General features: G+C 38.6%; 2 protein-coding genes across 5 annotated transcripts in view; one reads left to right on the top strand and one right to left on the bottom strand.

Moving 5' to 3' along the window:
- Window positions 1-670: 670 nt before the first annotated feature.
- Window positions 671-19,999, top strand: BTG3 (BTG anti-proliferation factor 3). 4 transcript variants are annotated; one of them, XM_063720862.1, is made up of 6 exons: window positions 784-900; window positions 4,341-4,400; window positions 4,475-4,655; window positions 8,667-8,804; window positions 14,832-15,039; window positions 19,314-19,999. In XM_063720862.1, the coding sequence occupies exons 3-6, from the start codon at window positions 4,483-4,485 to the stop codon at window positions 19,551-19,553; spliced, it is 759 nt and encodes a 252-aa protein (XP_063576932.1). In that variant the 5' UTR covers window positions 784-900; window positions 4,341-4,400; window positions 4,475-4,482; the 3' UTR covers window positions 19,554-19,999. The 4 variants fall into 4 exon arrangements, with proteins under 4 accessions (XP_063576933.1, XP_063576932.1, XP_054398825.1 ...); XM_054542850.2 differs by lacking the exon at window positions 784-900 and adding an exon at window positions 4,198-4,267; XM_063720863.1 differs by lacking the exon at window positions 4,341-4,400 and having other exon boundaries at window positions 671-900.
- CXADR (CXADR Ig-like cell adhesion molecule) overlaps window positions 19,796-20,588 on the bottom strand; it is an 81,668-nt gene continuing 80,875 nt past the window's right edge. Inside the window, exon 8 of the mRNA XM_024239240.3 lies at window positions 19,796-20,542. Within this exon, the coding sequence (XP_024095008.1) occupies window positions 20,501-20,542 (42 nt within the window). The 3' untranslated portion in view covers window positions 19,796-20,500. The remainder of the gene's footprint in view (window positions 20,543-20,588) is intronic.

The following is a 20,588-nucleotide window of genomic DNA, read 5'->3' as shown; positions in this document are numbered from 1 at the left end:
TGGAGCCTCTCCTTTGTGCAAAACACAGTGGCCGGTGCCAGGGCAGCACACAAGCGTCCACAGGAGGCAGTCCCTGCTGTGAGGGGCCAGGGAAGGGCCCAACTAGGAGTGCCAACAACTGCCTAAAATACAGCAGGGTGGCTGCACGGTTAACGTGCGTGTAATTGACTACAGCAAGAAGGATGAGGATCTGTCCATAAATGCCAAGTTCCCCTTCCCGTCGAGTCCGTGTCCCCCATGAAGCCCCAGGTCTAGAGAGCTGGGTCTAGAACTCGCCATCCCGCCCTGAAGGTGTCAAGTGCAGCGTGGAGAGACCTGAGGGGGAAACAAAAAGGCCGAGACAGCCGAAAGGACCAAGCCCGCGCGATCCCCGAAGGCGCTGACGCACGTAGGGCGGCCGGGCGGGGGTCCTACAGGCCCTCAGCGCCGCTTTTTGCCGGGGAGGGAAGCCCGCGGTTCTGCGGACCGCGCCGTCGCGGTCGAGGGTCTGCGGCAGGCTCAGGGCAGGGCGAGGGTGTGTCGCCTCCGGTGCGGCTAGGCCCGGGGCTCGGGGGCGGCCTCGCGGCGAAGCCCCGCCCCCGGCACCGCCCCTCAGGCGCGCGAGCCGATCCCGCGCGGCGCCAACCCTTTCCCGGGTCATCGCCCCTCCTCTCTTCCGGGCCGCGAGCCCCCTGCGCGCCGCTTTGGGGCTGCGCTCGCTCGTGTGCGCGCTCGCCCGCCCGCCAGTCCTCTCAACGCGCGCTTGGCCGCCCGACGACGCGGGAGCCGCACGCGCCGGACGAGGCTCGCTGCGCTCCCTGTTGCCCAGCGCGGGCCCGTTGAGGCGGAGCCCTCAGTTCCCGGCCAGGACACGGTCTGGGCCGCCGAATCTCCGGCCGGAGAGCGGCGGCGGCAGCGGCGGTGAGGAGACCGGGCCGGGGAAAGGCAGACATGGCGGGGCTGTGGGTATCGGGGGAGGGTGGTCCCGGCGCCCCTGCGGCCACGTCGAAGGCTCGCTGGCGGGCGGCGCACCGGGGACAGGGGAGGGGCAGGGGATGGAACCAGGTTGCATGGGCTCCGGCTCGGCGCCAGAGCAGGGCTGCGGGCCGCGAGGGCGGCCCGGGAGGCTTTCCGCGGGACCCTCGGCGGGCGCCTGAGGAAAAAGACGCCGCCTCAGGGCTCCTGCCACGTTTCCCACAGCGCGTTACCTTCCGCCTCCGGGTGGGCGACAGCCCCGCGGCTTCCCACCCTCTGCCCACCCGCTTCGCGTCGGTGGGTTTTCTGGAGCCCCGCTTGTTTGCCGGAGAGTCGCGCCTCCGGGAAGCCGGGTCCTCGAAACCAGGGCCGCCCGCCGGGGACAGCGGACCCGCGGGCCGGCGGGGCAGGCGCACCCTGGCGAGGATGTTGTCGGGGAGGCTGGGCATTGGGCGCCAGGGCCCTTCCCCTTGAACTTGGGGAAAACCGGGATTGCAGAAGTTGGGCGCAGCTCAAGGCGGTTCTTTCAAGAGTGGGTGAAGATGTTTGATCCCTCCTCACCTACCTCTCAAAACCCCAGCGGGAGAGCCTAGCAGCAGGTTTCGATGGCTTCAAAAAGTCCAACTCCTAGCCCGTTGGAAAATTATTTCCCTTCTTCATGGTTTGGAGCCCGCTTTGTGGCGCCGCTGAGGCCGGGCTGGGGCTCCTCACCCCACGGGCCAGTCTTGTCGCGCCCTCCACCTTGGGAACGTCTATCAGGAGAAAAATGTGTTCCTAGAAACGTTTGCGATTAGCTTTTCGTTACAAGGGAGGGAAAAGTACAAAGTTATAAACTCCTGCGAGGCCGAGCTTGATTCTGGATTCCGTTTGGGTTTTATCCACGCAACCGTGAGCAGAGGAGCCTTGTGGAACAAAGTAGAACTTGAGGAGCAGCCGCCGCGGTGACGAGGTCCCAGGATGACGTCACTGTGCGATATTTAAAATGGGAGCCTTTTGCTCTGAGTGTGGGTGGAGGACGCCTACTTACTCAAGACGCCTGAGGTCTTCTTGGCCCTGCTTGCCTCTGGTGGTTCTCGCCCTCACTGTAACTCTCCCTCTTTCACCTTTTGGTACTCCTAGAATACTGGTGGGAGTGGGCTTATTTTTCAGCTGTTCCAGCTATCATTTCTTCAGATGGGGAAAACAAAAGTCCAAATGAGTCATCTTGTGTTACAACCAAAAGCAACCACTAAGTGGTTCTTTCCTTCTTTTCTATTTTTTTTATATGAAGCAGAGCAAACAAAAACAAATCCAGAACTCAGATATGTGGCACATAGTTGGCAAATGTAATGAATGAGGAGAATGATCTAGTTAAAGATTCAGTAAATTTCTTCAGTGTGGTTCCTTGTTTGCTTTGCTGGAGTGGAGGCTAAGGTAGTTCCATCAGCAAAACTTCTTCCCAACCCGTATATTAAATTGCCTTGGGTTTTCTTTTCCATCGTATCGTGGTGGAATATAAATGTAGCTTTACAAAGTGGAAATGGCTTACATTTTTCAGGAGGAGGCTGCACAGCAGTCGTGGTGGGCTGGGGTTATGTATACTTGAACACTCGTGTGTGGACCCATGCCCAGTGCCTGGTAGCTGGCTGTAGAAGGTGAATTTCTCATTCTAGGGTTCTGGGAGGAAGATTTGTGTGCCTTCTCCTCCAGGATCAGGCTATCTGTGGCTGCCAGCACACCTCTCAGATAACTGTGTAGAATTTATTTCACCGTGAGGTTCCTTGTTTGAATTTGCACTTGGAATAAAGGAGAGTCACATTCTGAAGAGAGACTTAAAGAGCAGTTTGAGAAAAGAAAGCTAACAATCAGCTTTTTTTTTTTGGAAATGTGGGAACACAAACTACTGCTAGGTTAGTTGTTTTTATGCTAAACATAGCAGAGGCTGTATGTTTTTAATACGTAATTGGCTCCCAAAAAGGTGATGTTGCTTACTAAATGCAGCATCTTAATAACTCCAGGTTACAGCAGCCAGATGAATGAGCTCACTGAGTAGAGACAACATACATCAAAACAATCTTAGGACAAGGGTTTGCCTTTAAGGATTCATCAATGATAAATCAGATATACCATTTTTAAAGTCCTTTGAGGCAATCCAAAATGTAGCTAAATCTCTGATTATTTCTTTTAGTTTGTTTTTCTGTGGGTGACCTGAATTCCCATTTCTTAAATATGTCCTGATAGAGCCACTAGCTTTTGTGTCTCTTAACTTGTGGATAAATGTATCTCTCTTCCTGAAAGAGTACTTTCGGAAAGTCAATGCTGAAATTTTTTATGTAGAACAGTTTTGGGATTTAATTTATATACCATGTAATTCACCCATTTAAAATGTACAGTTCAACGGTTTTAGTATATTCACAAAGTTGTACAACCATTACTATAGTGAAATTTAGTAAATATTTTTATCACCCCGAAAAGTAACCCTGTACTTATTAGCAATGCTCCTTTTCTTGGCTTCCCACTTCCCCGTAGGCCACTAATCTGTTTTCTGTCTATATAGATTTGCTTATTCTGGATATTTCATATCAATGGAATCGTACAATATGTGGTCATTTGTGAATGGCTTCTTTCCCTTAGTGTGATGTATTCAAGGTTCACCCATGTTGTAGCTTATATTAGTACTCATTCTTTTTAATTGCTGAATAGTATTCCATTACATGTATATACCACAGTATTTGTCCATTCCTTAGTTGGTAAACATATAGATTGTTTTTACTTTTTAGCCATTATGAATACTGCTATGGGCATTTCTGTATTCAAGGTTCACCCATATTGTAGCTTGTATTAGTACTCATTCCTTTTCATCGCTGAATAATATTCCGTCCATGTGTATACCACAGTATTTATCCATTCTTTAGTTGGTAAACATACTGATTGTTTTCACTTTTTAGCTATTATGAATACTGCTATGGGCATTTCTGTACAAGGTTTTGGTGTGGACATATGTTTTCATTTCTCTTGGGCAAATAGTTAGAAGTAGAATTGGCCGTGTCATATGATAAGTCTGTATTTAACCTTTCTAGGAACTGCCGAACTTTTCTGTTATAAAATAGCTCTACAGTTCTAGATTTTAAAGTAGACGTTTTTTATGTTTTAAAGTTCAAATCATTTCACAGAATTTTATACTTAGATTATTGCAGCTAAATATTGACACACACAGTAACATCTATGTCATATCGTTTATTGTACTGCTTCTCTTTTACTGATAGGTCTGGTTTTATTTTAGCCAACAGGAGCAATGTGCTCTCTTTACGGAATTTCTTCATGAAGCTAAGTGGTAAGATTTTTAAGTAGTATTTTATAATAAGGCCTTTATGGCATAAAGATAAGTAGATTGTTCTCTACTCCAGGTATGAGCCAAAGAAATACAAGATAAAATTGGAAGGAGGAAGGGGAGAGCTGTAAAGAAGGTATATCTTACAGAGCTTCATCTTCCCAGTTTTTATATTTTGGTTTTTTGAGAAAACATGTTTTATCTTTGCAGGGAAAAAAATGAAGAACGAAATTGCTGCCGTTGTCTTCTTTTTCACAAGGCTAGTTCGAAAACATGATAAGTTGAAAAAAGAGGCAGTTGAGAGGTTTGCTGAGAAATTGACCCTAATACTTCAAGAAAAATATAAAAATCACTGGTATCCAGAAAAACCATCAAAAGGACAGGCCTACAGGTAAAGGATTAGATTGGATTAAGCAGAGGCTGATCAACCCCTGAGGTGGGTTCAAGGCCAGATGATTGAAGGGTGTGCAGACCATGTCTACAGATATTTCATCTGCAAAATATAGAACTCTGGGGTGTTTGTATATTTTCTCCTTACTCATTTTAAAACAAGTATTTGTTGGTGGAGTGGTGGAGTCCTACTGCCTGGACACAGGAGGCCAATGCTATGGGGTTATAGGAGTTAGTCTTTTGTGGTTATAGCCTGGCTCCTAACAGTGCATTTCTGTTTATCACACATACTTAGGGATTTTCACAATTCTAGAGGACCCCTAATAACACGTTAATGGGCATGGTAGGAGTTGAAAGAAGTGAATCTTGCATCGAAAAGTAAATTAAATGTTATATGTTCTTTGAGAAAAAGTATGGAAAAAGGGAACTAAGATTAACCTGATATGTCATTAATACAGGAATAATCTCATTTATATATTTGTGGTAGAAGTCAGTATAACTATTTTCTAGATGAATGTGACTGACCTGTGATCCACGACTAGTAAATAATGGCTCCGGGATTTGCTTTTTTGGGGGCTTTTTTTTTTTTTTTTTTTTTTTTTGTGGTATTGTTTTTGCTCTGTCACCCAGTCTAGAGTGCAGTGGTGTAACCATAGCTCACTGCAGCCTCAGACTCCTGGGCTCAAGCAATCCTACTGCCTCAGAGTCCGAAGTAGCTAGGATTATAGACATGTGCCAACACACCAGGCTAATTAAAAAAAAAATTTTTTTTTTGTATAAATGGGATCTCGCTGTGTTACCCAGGTGAGTCTCAAACTCGTGGCCTCACGCGATCTTCTGCCTTTGCCTCCCAGAATGTTAGGATTACAGGCGTGAGCCACCATGCCTGGCCAAGGTTCTGGGATTTGAACTCACGTCTACATGACCCCATGTTTTCATGGGCTTTCTGCACACCACAGTGCTACCACTGTTTTGGCACTGAGAAGGAAGGTAATTCTCACTTGCAGCTGTCTTTTGTACTCTGCTTTATAAGGTACATTTACAGCTTAAAGTAAAGAAGAGCAGACTCCTATAAAACATGCCCTGGCATGCTCACTGTAGTATTTATGTGACTGCTCAGGAACCTCAGTTGAGCATGTTCTGCTAAACTCAGCTGTCAAACATTGTCCCATTTTGTGGATGTGGCCACAAGAAATAAAAGTGGAACAGTGACTATAGTAATAACTACAGAAATTCTCTTTTATTTGTATATATTGATGTCCCCAAAGTTTCCTACACAAATCAACACTTTGTGCTTTGATGTCAGAAGGACTTCCTTTCTGCCACTGAGCTCTTGCAAGTACAGCACTATTCAAGGAGTCTAAAAAGGAGGCAAACATATTATTTGCTAATTTCTCATGTACTGAAAGTCAAGTGAGCTTGTGTTCTATTGACAAGAAGAAAATCAAAATAGTATATTTTCCTTTTCATTTGTAATCCAAAGAGGTTCCAGTAAATTGGAAAATGTGAATTAAAATAGAAATGTGCATGCTAACACAGGCTCAAGTCATTTTTTATCTTATCACTTGATTATCTTAATTTTTTTTTTGCATATTTTCATTTCCGATAGAGTGAACAGCTTTCGTAAGTTAGAACTGTTGAGGCTTTTTATTCTGATTTAACTGACATTGGATGAAGTCTTTTTGGAAGTGCCAAGCCACCATACTATTACTGAAAAAGGAGGCACTGTCAAGTAAATACTTAAAGGTCAGACAGTGTACAATTTCACTTCCATTAATTCTAAAAACTTGAGAAAAAAACTGAAACAAGATTAAATTGGCATGTGATCGGAAGTATCATTACTGAGTCATATTAAAGCTGTATTTGAAGTAGAAAAAATAGTGGGTTGTTACTATTATAAAAATGAATAGAATATAAGATTAACCAAGTTAGTGGAGACTTCAGTCCATAGAATAGGTGGAGACTCTTCAGTCGATAGAGTAGGTGGAGTGTTCTTTCTCTTACAAAATGTTTGTAAGTTGAAATTGTTTTTCTGCAATAAAAATAAGATACTTGTGGAGAGCAATTTGGCAATATTATCAAGATCTGTAAAAATATTCATACCTTTTGAACAGTAAGTCTCCCAAGAATCTATTCTAGAAGTATAATTAGAAATGCAGACGAACATGTATGAATATGGATGTTTCTTATACTTTGTAATTGCAAAAATAGAAAGAACTAAACTGTCAACATTAAGTAAATGATAGAATATTTTTATGCAACTTTAAAAATTTTGTTTTTGAAGAGTAGTTAATGGATAAGTAGTCAGTATGTAGAGTGAAAAAAACAGTACAAAACATGTAAGGTATGCAGATTTTGTTGAAGTATAGTCTCTGTTTAAGCATCTGTATTTATATATAATTTGTAAGCTTAGAGCCTGTATCACCTTCATTGTAGATAAGAAAAACACATACATCTAAGATATATCTTTTTATCCTTAACCGCTTTTGGTCCCAGAGCACATGGAATCTTTCAAATTACCCTATACAATATTAGAATCTATAGCATAAGACCATGTTTTTAAAAGGACTAAGCAGTATTTTACATACTAGAAAATAATTTTTCTCACTTTGCCTTTGTTATATTGTTAATGGTGATGCTAAGATAGGTACATATATACAGGGTTGAGTATTAAGGAAATAACTTGCTCTTTGGAGTCTGGTGGCCTGGATTTGAACCCTAGATCCATCACTTACTAGCTGTGTAATGTTGGGAAGTTACTCAAACTCTCTCTGCCTCCTTTTTTCTTTATGCTGAGGAAAAAAGTATCTAACTCACAGGACGATCATGAGAATTAAAGAGTTAATACATGCAAAGCATTTAGGAAATTGTCCATTGCATAATAAATTTTTAAAAATGGTTATTATTGTTAATATTATTATGTAGAAACACTTATTCCTATTACCTATTGAGAACTTTTTCATTTTTTAAATAGAAATTAAAACCAACTAATAATTTAACTCTTACAAAAACTTTAAATAGCACATTAGTTTTTATATCATTGTATTTTACAGCGTAATTACTATTTATCAATTAACTTGTATTTCCATGTTTTATAGTTACAGGTCTGAGAAAGAGGTACAGTGACTTAACTAAGCTTACCTGATAAATACTAGGATTAGTGCTGAAATCCAAGTTCTCTTGATTGATTCTTCATTGTAGGCAGTAAATACTTTTCCTTCATAGGCCCTATTTCCCTACTTAATCAGAATGCTTATCATTTAACAGAATGCATATTTTTGTATTTATTGAACAGTCCATTAGGTAGATGTCGTATAATAGGTTAAAAAAAGATGGGACAGAGGCTTTATTGGTTTAGAAATTTTCCTCACTTAATTTTGACAGCTATTTAAATAAAAGTCCTTGGGTAAATAGAAGTTAAATGAAATAAGCCAATAACATGTTAGTTAGGTATTTTAATCATAAGTACATGATATGAATGAATCTGTGTCCTTCACTTATCCTTTATTTATAGAACAATTATAGGTAAAGCAAGTGTGTCCTCTTACCACTTTACTATCTGAGATATAAAAGCAAGTTAATGACAGATCAGAACTTGTCATAAGCATTTCCAAATACCATCTGAAACATTAGATGGGGCCTTTTGTTAGAGATTTTTTTGTATAGGAACTTGGCCTATAGAAACTTTTACCTTCAGAGTTCTAAAATTTCGTGCAACTTTCATACTCCTTGCTCATTTAATGTACATGGGTGGTCAAGTCTCTGGGTAGACTGAGGTAGACCCAGTACTAGTGATTTCCTTGGGCTCACATAGGTGCCATCTTTTTTTCAGGCTGCCTCTGTGCCTGTAGTTCACATTTATTATCTGTTTAGGATAGATATGCTCCTAGGTTCTCTACCAGGGTATTTTTTATTACTGTTTTATTACTCACCTTGGCAAGTATGAATAGATATTACGGTGTTTATGATTAAATTCATTTAAATCCATTAACATAACTCCACTTTGTTGTAGATGTATTCGTGTCAATAAATTTCAGAGAGTTGATCCTGATGTCCTGAAAGCCTGTGAAAACAGCTGCATCTTGTATAGTGACCTGGGCTTGCCAAAGGAGCTCACTCTCTGGGTGGACCCATGTGAGGTGTGCTGTCGGTGAGTTCTCAAGTTTAGAGGCTGAACTGATGACCATGCTGGAACTAATTTTATGACATTCTGTCATGTACGGCCTGCCTGTCTATGGCCAGGAGCTGGTGGTTTAACTCTCTCAGATGTAAATTTTATGAAATACTTTTCTGGAGGTGATGTTGAAGGACTAGTTACATTCCTGCTTTATAGCTGAAAAAAGAAACTGATTAGGCGGGGGTTTTCTAGTAGTGCTTTGCCAAGAAGCTTATTGTAGACCAAGAAGTAGACACCTAGATTCCGCTAGGTGTCTATTATCTTTAATTGGTGGTGCACTTGTCTGTCTTCAAATTAAGAAGCTAATCCCAAATAATACTGGATAACCACTTTTGGTTTGTTTCTGTTTCTGTTTATTCTCCCTCTCTCCTCTTTTTTTTTGGGACGGAGTTTCACTCTTGTTGCCCAGGCTGGAGCGCAATGGTGCATTCTTGGCTGTCTGCAACCTCTGCCTGCTGGGTTAAAGTGATTCTCCTGCCTCAGCCTCCTGAGTAGCTGGAATTACAGGCGCCCACCACTGTGCCTGGCTAATTTTTTTTTTGTATTTTTAGTAGAGATGGGGTTTCACTATGTTGGTCAGACTGGTCTCAAACTCCTGACCTCGTGATCCGCCCGCCTTGGCCTCCCAAAGCGCTGGGATTACAGGCGTGAGCCACTGCGCCCGGCCTCCTCCTTTTTGATTATGTAAGTGACTGATACGTTCGTGGTTTTATTTTTATAATGGAGGTTATTTTTCACATCTCCTAATGAATAGAGTTGTGAAAGATCAGTGCTAGGTATGAAATCTTTTTGAACTCCACTTGCTCAAAAACCATTATTTGCGGACCAGGCACTGTCAGTTGTAGGGTTTTCAAAAACGAAAGCAACATTCTGCTTTTAGGTAGTTCAGTTTGAAATTAAGGAGAAGAAAAGTAAGCAAATTACATTGTTATCTGATTTATGTTAGAAGTGTGTACAAAATGCAATGGTAGGTTGCACAAAGTAGAAAGTTGCTGCATCTGGTGAGGAGTCAGGAGACTACTGAGTAGGTGATACTTGAGCTGGGAGGTGAAGGATGAGCCATGGTTGACCAGGTGACAAGGTGGGAAGGATGTTCTAACTAGCAGGAAGAAGATGAACAGAGGCATGGAATTCTTGCAAGAATTTTCCTGTGGCTCTACCTTTAGGATGTTTGTATTTGGTTTTGAGGTACAATTCACCTGACCACCTGGCCTCTTTATTGATCGTAGTAAAGTTGCTTTTTGAAGGAACCCTAACTATGTACTCCTAAGGTGGTCGCAGACTGACCTGATTCCAGCAATGAAGGTGGAGGTGAAGACAGGAGAGCTGAATTACATAATTATTCTTCCATTAAATTTTGTCAGGACCACCGCTTGAGGTTACTACCTGATTTGCCAGTGGTTGGTGTAAGTTTAACTGCTTTTGGAAACCAGGTGTAGGTGGTAGAGGTTTGTGATAAACATTCTCCAATACTTCTTTCTCGGGTAGAAAAGGGGAGCAAGCTATCTCAAATTTAGGTCTGAGAAAATAAACATTTTTAGATTCTGGGACTAATTAAGGACTTACTTTAGGCTAGTTTCAGACTTGGAAAACTTTGGCCACTGAACCTGTGCAGAAGACCTCCCTTTATAAGAAATAGCTGTCAAAAAGCTACTATATTGAATTGTTTACTTTTTAATTTGACCTGCACTTAGATCCTACTTGGCTCCTATTTAACACACAGTTAAGTTAGTTGTGTGGTTTCTTAACCCATGAAATATGAGAAGCAGCATTTGAAAGAGGGTTGATCAGTCAGATGCTACCAAAAAATGTCATGTGGTCTGACATAGAGGCAAAAATGAAAAAGCTAAAAAATCAGCACAATTATGTTATCACACAATCAAATAGTTTATGTTCAATATAATGATCCTAAACCATCAGGGGAAAGTTTTTATGTCCAAGGATGTTTAACAGGTTACATAATTATATAAACATTTTGGACCTATGTATTTAAAATGCTTAAAATAAGTCTCAGTACCTGAACATAAAAACTTTAGTTATACGGACATTCTACTTCAGTAGACATTTCATTACTTGATGATGCCTGGTAGGAAAAAACTGCTACTTTGCTTTCATCTTATTAATCTTAGAAAACCTTTGCATTTAGTAGGCTTCTAATTTATATGTAAAATTTTGCCAAAAATTGGCTCTGATGTGATTTTTTTCACAGCTAATAGAAATCACCTGCGAGTGTCAGGTGTTCATTCAATAACAGAACCCCAAAAAGAAAGACGTATTAACCATTGAGTAGAGGTGGTTGATACAAGTTAACAGAGGAAAAAGACATTGAGAAATATTTTTTCACCAAAACTGGAAACATAGATATTTTGAAAATTAAAGCTGATCTAGCAAGTATACAATTGATCAAATATCTGAGAATCTTTAAAAATAATAACTCATTGGTATACTAGAGACTAAGATTGTAAAAAAAATTGAGATGCACTGAGAACATTCTTCATAGTCTTCACTTACTCTGACAGAATAAAATGCTGCAAGAGTACAAAGAGTGCCATATAGTTAGGAAGGTTATCACTTAGTGATACAGATTAGAAAATAAATCTTGCCTGTGATGAGAAGTTCTGAGAATAGATGCCAGCTTCATTATCTACTCAACATATTTTACAACTTTTTTTTTTTTTTTGGTGATTTCTGCAATCCTTTTTTTTCCCCAATAGAGTGTTAAATACTATTGATTGTTTCTAAATAACTAAAGTAGCCTTGATGTTTTACCAGTGATCATTGAAAAATGGAAAGTTTAAAAGTTGTCCAGGTGTTTACTAATTCTCCTAAGGGATCGACTGCACATTGTAATGTTATAGTAGTATAGTCAGCAGCTTCTCTTACCATGAAGAGAGAGCCCTCATACCAAAATAGTACAAAGGGAAAAATGCAGAACCGAATTGGGTGTCAAAGAAATCTGAGTTAATAATGCTCATCCTTCAATCATTAGATATTTGCCCTTGGTTAAGGTTTCTTTCTACAAAGGCAGGAATTTTTCTCAAATGTCTTGCCTTTCCATTTTTGAATTTTGATTCCATTAATGGGCAAAACTGAAGATAGGCCTAAGCCATTGTTATATTAGTGTCATTAACACATGAATTAACCCTTGATTGTCTTGAAATTTGTTGAGTCTTCCAGCTGTGGAGAGGACATGGAGTAAATGTGTATTGCTAAAACCTTATGCTAAGTAAACTTGAAATTAGAGAACACAAATTTTATGTTGTGAGGAACTCAGTTGTTTAGGAATTTTATTTTTTGTTTGTTTTGTTTTGTTTTAGAGAGAGGATCTTGCTCTTTGTCCAGGCTGGAATGCGGTGGCATGATCATAGCTCACTGTAATCGTGAACTCCTGGGCTCAAGCAATCCTCCTGCCTTGATCTTCCAAAGTGCTAGAATTACAGATGTAAGCTACCATGTCCAGCTTCTGTTTAGGTATTTTACACTACGAAGAGTCACCAGCCGTAGATCAACCACTATCTAGCCAGCTCCAGCTTCCTCGTCCAGCATATAGGAAACTAAGGCCTAGGGAAATTAAGTGACTTGCCTCTGGTGACCAGAGCTAGTCAGTGGCAGAGCCAGAATGAGATGAGAAACTAGTCTAATGCCCCTTCCACCATTCCACCATCCCGTAGCAACTTTTTTTTTTGAGATGGAGTCTCGCTCTGTCGCCCAGGCTGGAGTGCAGTGGCGCAATCTCAGCTCACTGCAACCTCTGCCTCCCAGGTTCAAGCAATTCTCCTGCCTCAGCCTCCTGAGTAGCTGGGATTACAGGCGCACACCACCATGCCCGGCTATTTTTTGTATTTTTAGTAGAGACAGGTTTTTACCATGTTGGCCAGGCTGGCCTCGAACGCCTGACCTCATGATCCGCCCGCCTTGGCCTCCCAAAGTGCTGGGATTACAGGCATGAGCCACCGCGCCCGGCCCCTGTAGCAACTTTTATGAGGTAAACTAAAAAAGAATAGAAAAGCGAGGTTATGTACTATATTTAAGTAGTATTTATAGTTTCATTTGGCCTATAGGAATGGAAGACGGCATAGCTATCTGAAGAAATAGAACTCATCTATCTGTGATCTCTGAGACTACTAGATTTCCACATACATTTTCTTTTTGTTTTTTTATTTTTTTTGAGAGACAGGGTCTCACCATGTTACCTAGACTGGTCTCAAATTCCTGGGCTCAAGCAATCTGCCCACCTAGGCCTCCTGAAGTGCTGGGATTACAGGTGTAAGCCACTGCACCCAGCCTTATGTACATTTTCAAAGGCTTTATAGCAGTTAAGCCTTTTACTTTATAATAGATAACCATTCTGATTCAAAAATGATTTGAGACAAGTGCTATCTTGAAATGAATTAACATCAGCTAACTATTGAATCAAAAGCTTGACATTATTTCTACTTAGTTACTTATTTTTATCTTTTTTCAAACTTAGAATCACTTTAATTGGATTTCTAACTGTATGTGTTTTGTAAGAACTGCTTAACAGTATCCTTTGTCCTGATGCTAGAAATTGTTTGATAGTGTTGACGTTGTGCAATCTATTTAAATAGATTTGTGGATTTCTCCTGTGTCCACTGAATAAAAACTCTTGGTTTTACTTGAGTTTATTACACTATTTTCCTACAGTTCAGAATTTTTTTTTTAAGTAACCAGCAGCATAGGTTACATATTTTGACAACTTAAAAAAAAAATCAAAAGTCTCAAAAATGTTTTGGAAGAATAACAAGATTTTTTCATCTTACCTTAAAAAAAATAAAGATGAGAGGTGAGTAGTTATCCTAGGAAACTCTGAAGTAAGCAATATAATTTAAGCAAAACCTCTACGTTCTTTAACAACGATCTTTTCTCTTTAATCTCAATAACTGCCTCAGTTCTCATTTTTGTGAGTATAAATAACAGGCCCCCTTTTTTATTTAATTGGGGTTAAAGTCAATTTTATAGGAAATTTCTAGTCGATCTGTGACTTACTAGCATATACGTTACATTTATAAGTACAGCTGGGGCTGGGCGTGATGGCTCACGCCTATAATCCCAGCACTTTGGGATACCAAGGCGGGTGGATCACCTGAGGTCAGGAGTTCAAGACCAGCCTGGCCAGCATGGTGAAACCTCATCTCTACTAAAAATACAAAAATTAGCTGGGCGTGGTGGCGGACACCTGTAATCCCAGCTATTTAGGAGGCTGAGGCAGGAGAATCACTTGAACACCTGGGAGGTGGAGGTTGTAGTGGGCCGAGATTGCACCCATTGCACTCCAGCCTGGGCAACAGAGTGAGACTCCGTCTCAAAAAAAAAAAAAAAAAATCAGCCAGTGGCGCATGCCTGTAATTCTAGCACTTTGGGTGGCTGAAGTGGGTGGATCTCTTGAGCCTAGGAGTTCGGGACCAGCCTCAGCAACATGGTGAAACCCTGTCTCTAAAAATGTATATAAATTAGCTGGGCATGGTGGTACACTCCTGTAGTCCCAGCCTCTTGGGAGGTTTGAGGTTGGAGGATCGATCACCTGAGCCCAGGAGGTAGAGTCTGCAGTGAGCTGTGATTGTGCCACTGCACTGTAGCCTGGGCAACAGAGTGAAACCCATCTCAAAAAAATAAAAATACATCAGAATGTTTTATTGTACAACCAATTTCATTAGCACATGCAAAAATGTAATCAAAACAATGGACTTTTTTGATGTTTTAAACAATTTTTTTTAAGGAATTAGTAGAAAGAAAATAAGGAAAGAAAATGGGGTTATGTTTATGAATACTTAAATAGACCAGAAGTAGAAAACTGGTTTGCTTGCTGGCATTGAACTGTATCAGGATATTAAATGTGTAGGGTCAAGTTCTATGATGATTTGATCTTTGCCTTGTATTGATGGCATGTCCATCAACAAGAGATCTCTCTTTGTTTTTATGGACATTTTTTGCTTTGCTGATGTGACTTCAAGATTTGTAAGTTTTTTATTTTATTCTTAGGTACGGAGAGAAAAACAATGCATTCATTGTTGCCAGCTTTGAAAATGAAGATGAGAACAAGGATGAGATCTCCAGGAAAGTTACCAGGGCCCTTGATAAGGTTACCTCTGATTATCATTCAGGATCCTCTTCTTCAGATGAAGAAACAAGTAAGGAAATGGAAGTGAAACCCAATTCGGTGACTGCAGCCGCAAGTCCTGTGTACCAGGTAACCACGAAAACAGCTCAGTTTTAAAGGGATGTGCAGGGATTGCCAGGACCTTTCAGGTAGTCCTTCTTGGCATTGCCCAAGGTTTCTGATTTGAGATTCTGGATAATAGTTCTTGCCTTCCCCCATGCTAAGGGAAAGCTGTTTCTCTGGCACGTAAATAGGCATCCTGAGTCATTTTATCAAAGGTCAGCTTCACTATACGATAACTAGGATAAATATATTTCAGAAAAATTGGCAAAAAGTAGAAAATTCATGATGGTAAAACATTCCCGATATTTTAAAATCTCATTCAAAAGTTACCACTTATTTTTTGTAGTATGTAACACTTTGTTTTGTACCTTTGGGTTTAACTTTCTGTTCTCTCCTGTTCCATGATTAAAGAGAAACCTCTCTAAATTTATTATATTATAATTAATATTTTACTCAAGCTGAAACATTGTCTCCCTTTTTGCTTTACTAGTTGAAAAGTCATATAGCTAGTGTGCCTGCACTTAACAGATCCATTGACTGATTTACTACTTATATCTACATACCAAAGAACATTTAATCGACTTTAAAAAATTGTTGACCAAACAGCATTCTTCAACAGGAAAGATATTTTAAAGTCAGAACAATTTAAAGAGATTTTTTGAGTTGAGCCTTATTCTGTAAATATACTTATTACTAATTTTTAAAGGTATCTATTTTTACTTACTTGCTTTGATTAAATGTAATGAAACATACCAGGTTTGTGGTGTAAGGTTGAGCTAAAAATGAAAATTCAGAACTAATGAGTAAGAAGCAGAATATTGGAGCTTTTAGTATGATAAACTAAACTTTTAAATTCAGCATACATTTACATAATGAACATTATTTCAGTGTAACTTAATTTTTGGTTTCTCATTTTTTTCTCAGTTGAATTATTCTTCCTAGACTTGAGGGGAAGATTATTTCTGAAGATTATCATAATTTAGGAATATATGTATATGTATATGTATATAACATGTACCTGGCTTTATGAAACTTCAAACAGTACAAGACAGTATAATAGTGAGACGTCCTCTTTCTCCCCAACCACCAGTCCTATGCATTTCCACAGAGACATTCATTACCAGGTTTTTTTTTCTTTTTTTTTTAGTATCCTTCCAGAGAGATTCCCTATATAAATAAGTAAACATAGTATTTGTACTTCAGGATCATTTTTAAAACCCTTGCCATAAATATTTGAGGCATTTTTTTTTCTCTGTGTGATGGATTATATATTGCAAATTAGGTATATTGAATTTTCTGGAATTCATCCAAATGTGTGGCAATTTTACCTCAGAATTTTATTTGTTGTTAAGCAAGAATGTAAGTCTCAAATTAAATTGATTGCTGCTAATTTTTTACAAGCAAATTAACCTTTAATTTTTAGGATTTCTTTTAAAATTAAATTGCACTTATTTTCCCTCATGTTGAAAGACTTAGGATAACAGAAAGTTATGGAAATTGAGGTGTCTCTTACGTGCTTTTTAAGGAAAACATTTCTCCTTGGCATAATACTCATTAGCAAAACATTTTATAATAGAGAAACACTACTACTGTGAGTCCTTGTGTGAAAGCTAGTGCAAATGGCCCACTTTTATTTTCTTCTTTCTAGTATCTTGAATCTGGCATTGCCACAAGCTTTAAAAAAGTTTTATCAAATAAGGACAAAAAAATTTCTAGCTTGGAATTTTTGTTCTCTACTGTTTCCTAAAAGGTATCCCAAGAGAGGGGATAAAGAATTATTCATATCTTAAAAAATGAAGAAATGAAGATTGTGTCAGTTCTTCTGAAATAGATCTGTAGATCCAATTCAGTATCAATGAACATCTTAAAAGGTTTTTTTCTGGAAAGTGTCAAATTGATTCAAAATTTTTAAAAAGGATCAGTTGGAGGGCTCACACTAATTCAAAGCTATTATATATTCATCAAGACAGTGTGGTAATGGTTTAAAAACATACAAATACATTGATGGCACAGGATAGAGAGTCCAGAAGTAGACCCACATACATACAGTTAGTATTTTTTCTCCCTTTTAACAAAAGTGCCAAAGCAATTCAATGGGGAAAGTCTTCAAGAACTTGTGCTGAAACAACTGGATGATCTGTGTAGGAAAAAAAACGAACCTAACTTAGCTGACACCATACACAAAAATATTGATTTGAGATGGATCATGTACCTAGATATAAAAGATAAATCCCTGACACTTTTAGAAGAAAACATAGGGAAATATCATCTTTATTTTGTGACGGCAAATATTTCTTCTAGTGGGTGACAAACAGTAACTAATAAGGGAAAAAAATTGACAAACTGGACTTCATCAAAATTAATCATCTTTTTGTTCATCAAAGAAACCATTAAGAAAATGGGCAAACCATAGACTAGGACAGAATATTCTCATTACATATATCTGTAAAGGACTTATTTCCAGAATATACTTTTTTAAAAATCGCTCACAAATCTCTAGTAAAAGGTAAATAACTCAATGAAAAATAATGGGCATATCCTGCTGTAATCTCAAAAAAAGGGCGGGAGGAGCAAAAGATGTGAATAAACACTTTACAAAAGGAGTTCTATGAGTGGCTTCATTTATCATCAGAGGAATGCAAATTAAATCCATATGAAACACTAGTTCTTCCAGAACTGCACAATTTAAAAGTCTAACAGCATGAAATGTTAGCAAGGATGTGAAGCAGCTAGATTCATAAACTTCGTAGCCATGTAAAATAGTGCCACTACTTCGGAAAACTGGCACTTTTTAAGGATAAATGTGTAACTCTTCTATTACTCAGCAGTTCCACTCCTAAGTATTAAATATTTACCAAAAGAAACGAAAATATGCCTATAAAGCCTTATATTAGAATTTACTGTGCTGTTATTCGTTGCAGCATTGTTTTGTTCATTGTGTATCATTGTTTTAATAGTAAGAGACTGAAAACAGCCTCAATGTCCCATTACTAGGAAACCATTTAATTTATAGTCATTGCTATACTATCTAGCTGTAGAAAAATGAGAGAGATCTTTATGTATTGATATGTTTCTGAAATGAATTATTATGAAATGTAAAAAGCAGGATGCAATCCAGTATACATATATATTTTTAAAATGTGTATAGATGTGGATAGAATATCTCTAAAGGTATATTTAAAAAAATGTTTGGTGTTAGTTGCCCTTGAGAAGGGTTAAGATAAAGAAGATAAAGGGTGAGATAAAAAAAGAGGGACTTTCCACAGTTTACCCTTTTGTACCTTTTGAATTTTCTATCATGAATGCAATGCTATACACAATATAATTTTTTTAAAAAAATCCTATACTTAGAAATGCAGATTAGAGATCAGCAAAATCAGAAATTTAAGAAGATGTGGCATTCTAAGCAGAGAGGACTAAAACTGCTAAGAACATTTTGAATAATGTGAACTTGATGTGCCCACCTGATTTATGGGATAATCTAAAGCTATTATTCCCAAATACTAAACTGGCTACATAAGAATCACCTGGGGAGCTTTGTCAAAATACCTGGCCTCTAGTTCTGAGATTTTATTATTGTTCATTAGACCAGTGCTAGGGCATGAATGTTTTGTGTTTATCTTTTTTTTTTTTTTTAACTTTTATTTTAGGTTTAGGGATACACATGAAGGTTTGTTCCATAGGTAAACATGGGTCACAGGGATTTGTTGTACATATTATTTCATCACCCAGGTGTGAAGCCCAGTACTCAATAGTTATCTTTTCTGCTCCTTTTCCTTCTCCCACCCTCCCCTCTCAAATAGACTCCAGTGTCTATTGTTTCCTTCTTTGTGTTCATAAGTTCTTATCATTACCTCCCACTTATAAGTGAGAACATGTGGTAGTTGATTTTCTGTTTCTGCATTAGTTTGCTAAGGATAATGGCCTCCAGCTCCAATGTTTTGTATTTAAAAGCCTCCAAGTGACTCCTGGCTTAGCCAGCTGTGGAAACCACTGGACTAAAACAAGTATGTCCTTACCCATTCGTTCCATGTTTTGGTCTTTTCTGGTTGAAGTTGTTTAGGAAGTACTGTGTTTGAGTTTATTCATTTCTTTATGCATTCAGAAAACATTGGTCAACTGTTATACATTATACGCCTATTACAAATGAGGTTTTTAACGTATTTAGACCTGACAATAGGAATGTCACTTAGATGTGATCTTAGGGTTGTGGGTAACTTTGTTTGTCTTTAATGAGAAATCTGGAACATAGATGATGAATTTTTCCTTTGAATTAACTTAATGTATTCTCTTCCTTACAGATTTCAGAACTTATATTTCCACCTCTTCCAATGTGGCACCCTTTGCCCAGAAAAAAGCCAGGAATGTATCGAGGGAATGGCCATCAGAATCACTATCCTCCTCCTGTTCCATTTGGTTATCCAAATCAGGGAAGGAAAAATAAACCATATCGCCCAATTCCAGTGACATGGGTACCTCCTCCTGGAATGCATTGTGACCGGAATCACTGGATTAATCCTCACATGTTAGCACCTCACTAACTTTGTTTTTTGATTGTGTTGGTGTCATGTTGAGATAAAGGTAGAATAAACCTTACTACACATTAAAAGTTAAAAGTTCTTACTAATAGTAGTGAAGTTAGATGGGCCAAACCATCAAACTTATTTTTATAGAAGTTATTGAGAATAATCTTTCTTAAAAAATATATGCACTTTAGATATATTGATATAGTTTGAGAAATTTTATTAAAGTTAGTCAAGTGCCTAAGTTTTTAATATTGGACTTGAGTATTTATATATTGTGCATCAACTCTGTTGGATACGAGAACACTGTAGAAGTGGACGATCTGTTCTAGCACCTTTGAGCATTTACTTTATGGAGCGTATGTAAGTTATTTATATACAAGGAAATCTATTTTATGTCGTTGTTTAAAAGAATTGTGTGAAATCATGTAGTTGCAAATAAAAAATAGTTTGAGGCATGACAACGCGTGTTTCTGTTGTGTGCATAAAAAAGGGAAAAAGAACAGGGGTATTTCCCTTCAATGTATTTAACTAAATAGCAAAAACATTAAACTAAATAGCAAAAACATTAAAATAGCAAAAACATTAAAATGTAAGAATTTTAAAATTTCCTTTGAAAAATCAACTATTAACCATACTTTTCCTAAAAGACCACATATCAAAATATGCATATGAAAAGTTAAAAATTTGTTAGTGGTAGTTATTGAAAATATAATAAAACATCTTTTAACTATCAGTGTCACTATGCATAGGGTTTTTTTTAACCAAGAATTTGGCTCGTACTAATTTTGACATGACATCTGACTTACATGTCTAATGCCATTGCATAAAGTGGATGTGTTCTTACAGCTGCTGTAATCTCTGTGCCTTGTGCTTTTTTTAAAAAAAACATTTAAGTCTTTACTAGAGGCCTAAAATAAAGTCAAATAATACAATACTTCAGATTCTTCAGTAGTCCTTCATATTTATACAACTGTAATTCCATCAGTCTTGTAAGGGTACTTGAACTACAAAAAGAAAAAAAGAGATATCTCTATAAGAGTTTTGATTTTT

The sequence above is a fragment of the Pongo abelii genome, chromosome 22, assembly GCF_028885655.2.
Source record: "Pongo abelii isolate AG06213 chromosome 22, NHGRI_mPonAbe1-v2.0_pri, whole genome shotgun sequence".
NCBI classification, from domain to species: domain Eukaryota; kingdom Metazoa; phylum Chordata; class Mammalia; order Primates; family Hominidae; genus Pongo; species Pongo abelii.
This window is presented reverse-complemented; position numbering and strand designations above follow the sequence as displayed.

Coding starts and splice junctions, on each gene's coding strand:
- BTG3 (XM_063720863.1), top strand. CDS start 4,483: ATGAAGAACGAAATTGCTGCCGTTGTCTTCTTTTTCACAAGGCTAGTT. Junction 4,656..8,666: donor TCAAAAGGACAGGCCTACAG/GTAAAGGATTAG, acceptor ACTTTGTTGTAG/ATGTATTCGTGTCAATAAAT. Junction 8,805..14,831: donor CCATGTGAGGTGTGCTGTCG/GTGAGTTCTCAA, acceptor TTTTATTCTTAG/GTACGGAGAGAAAAACAATG.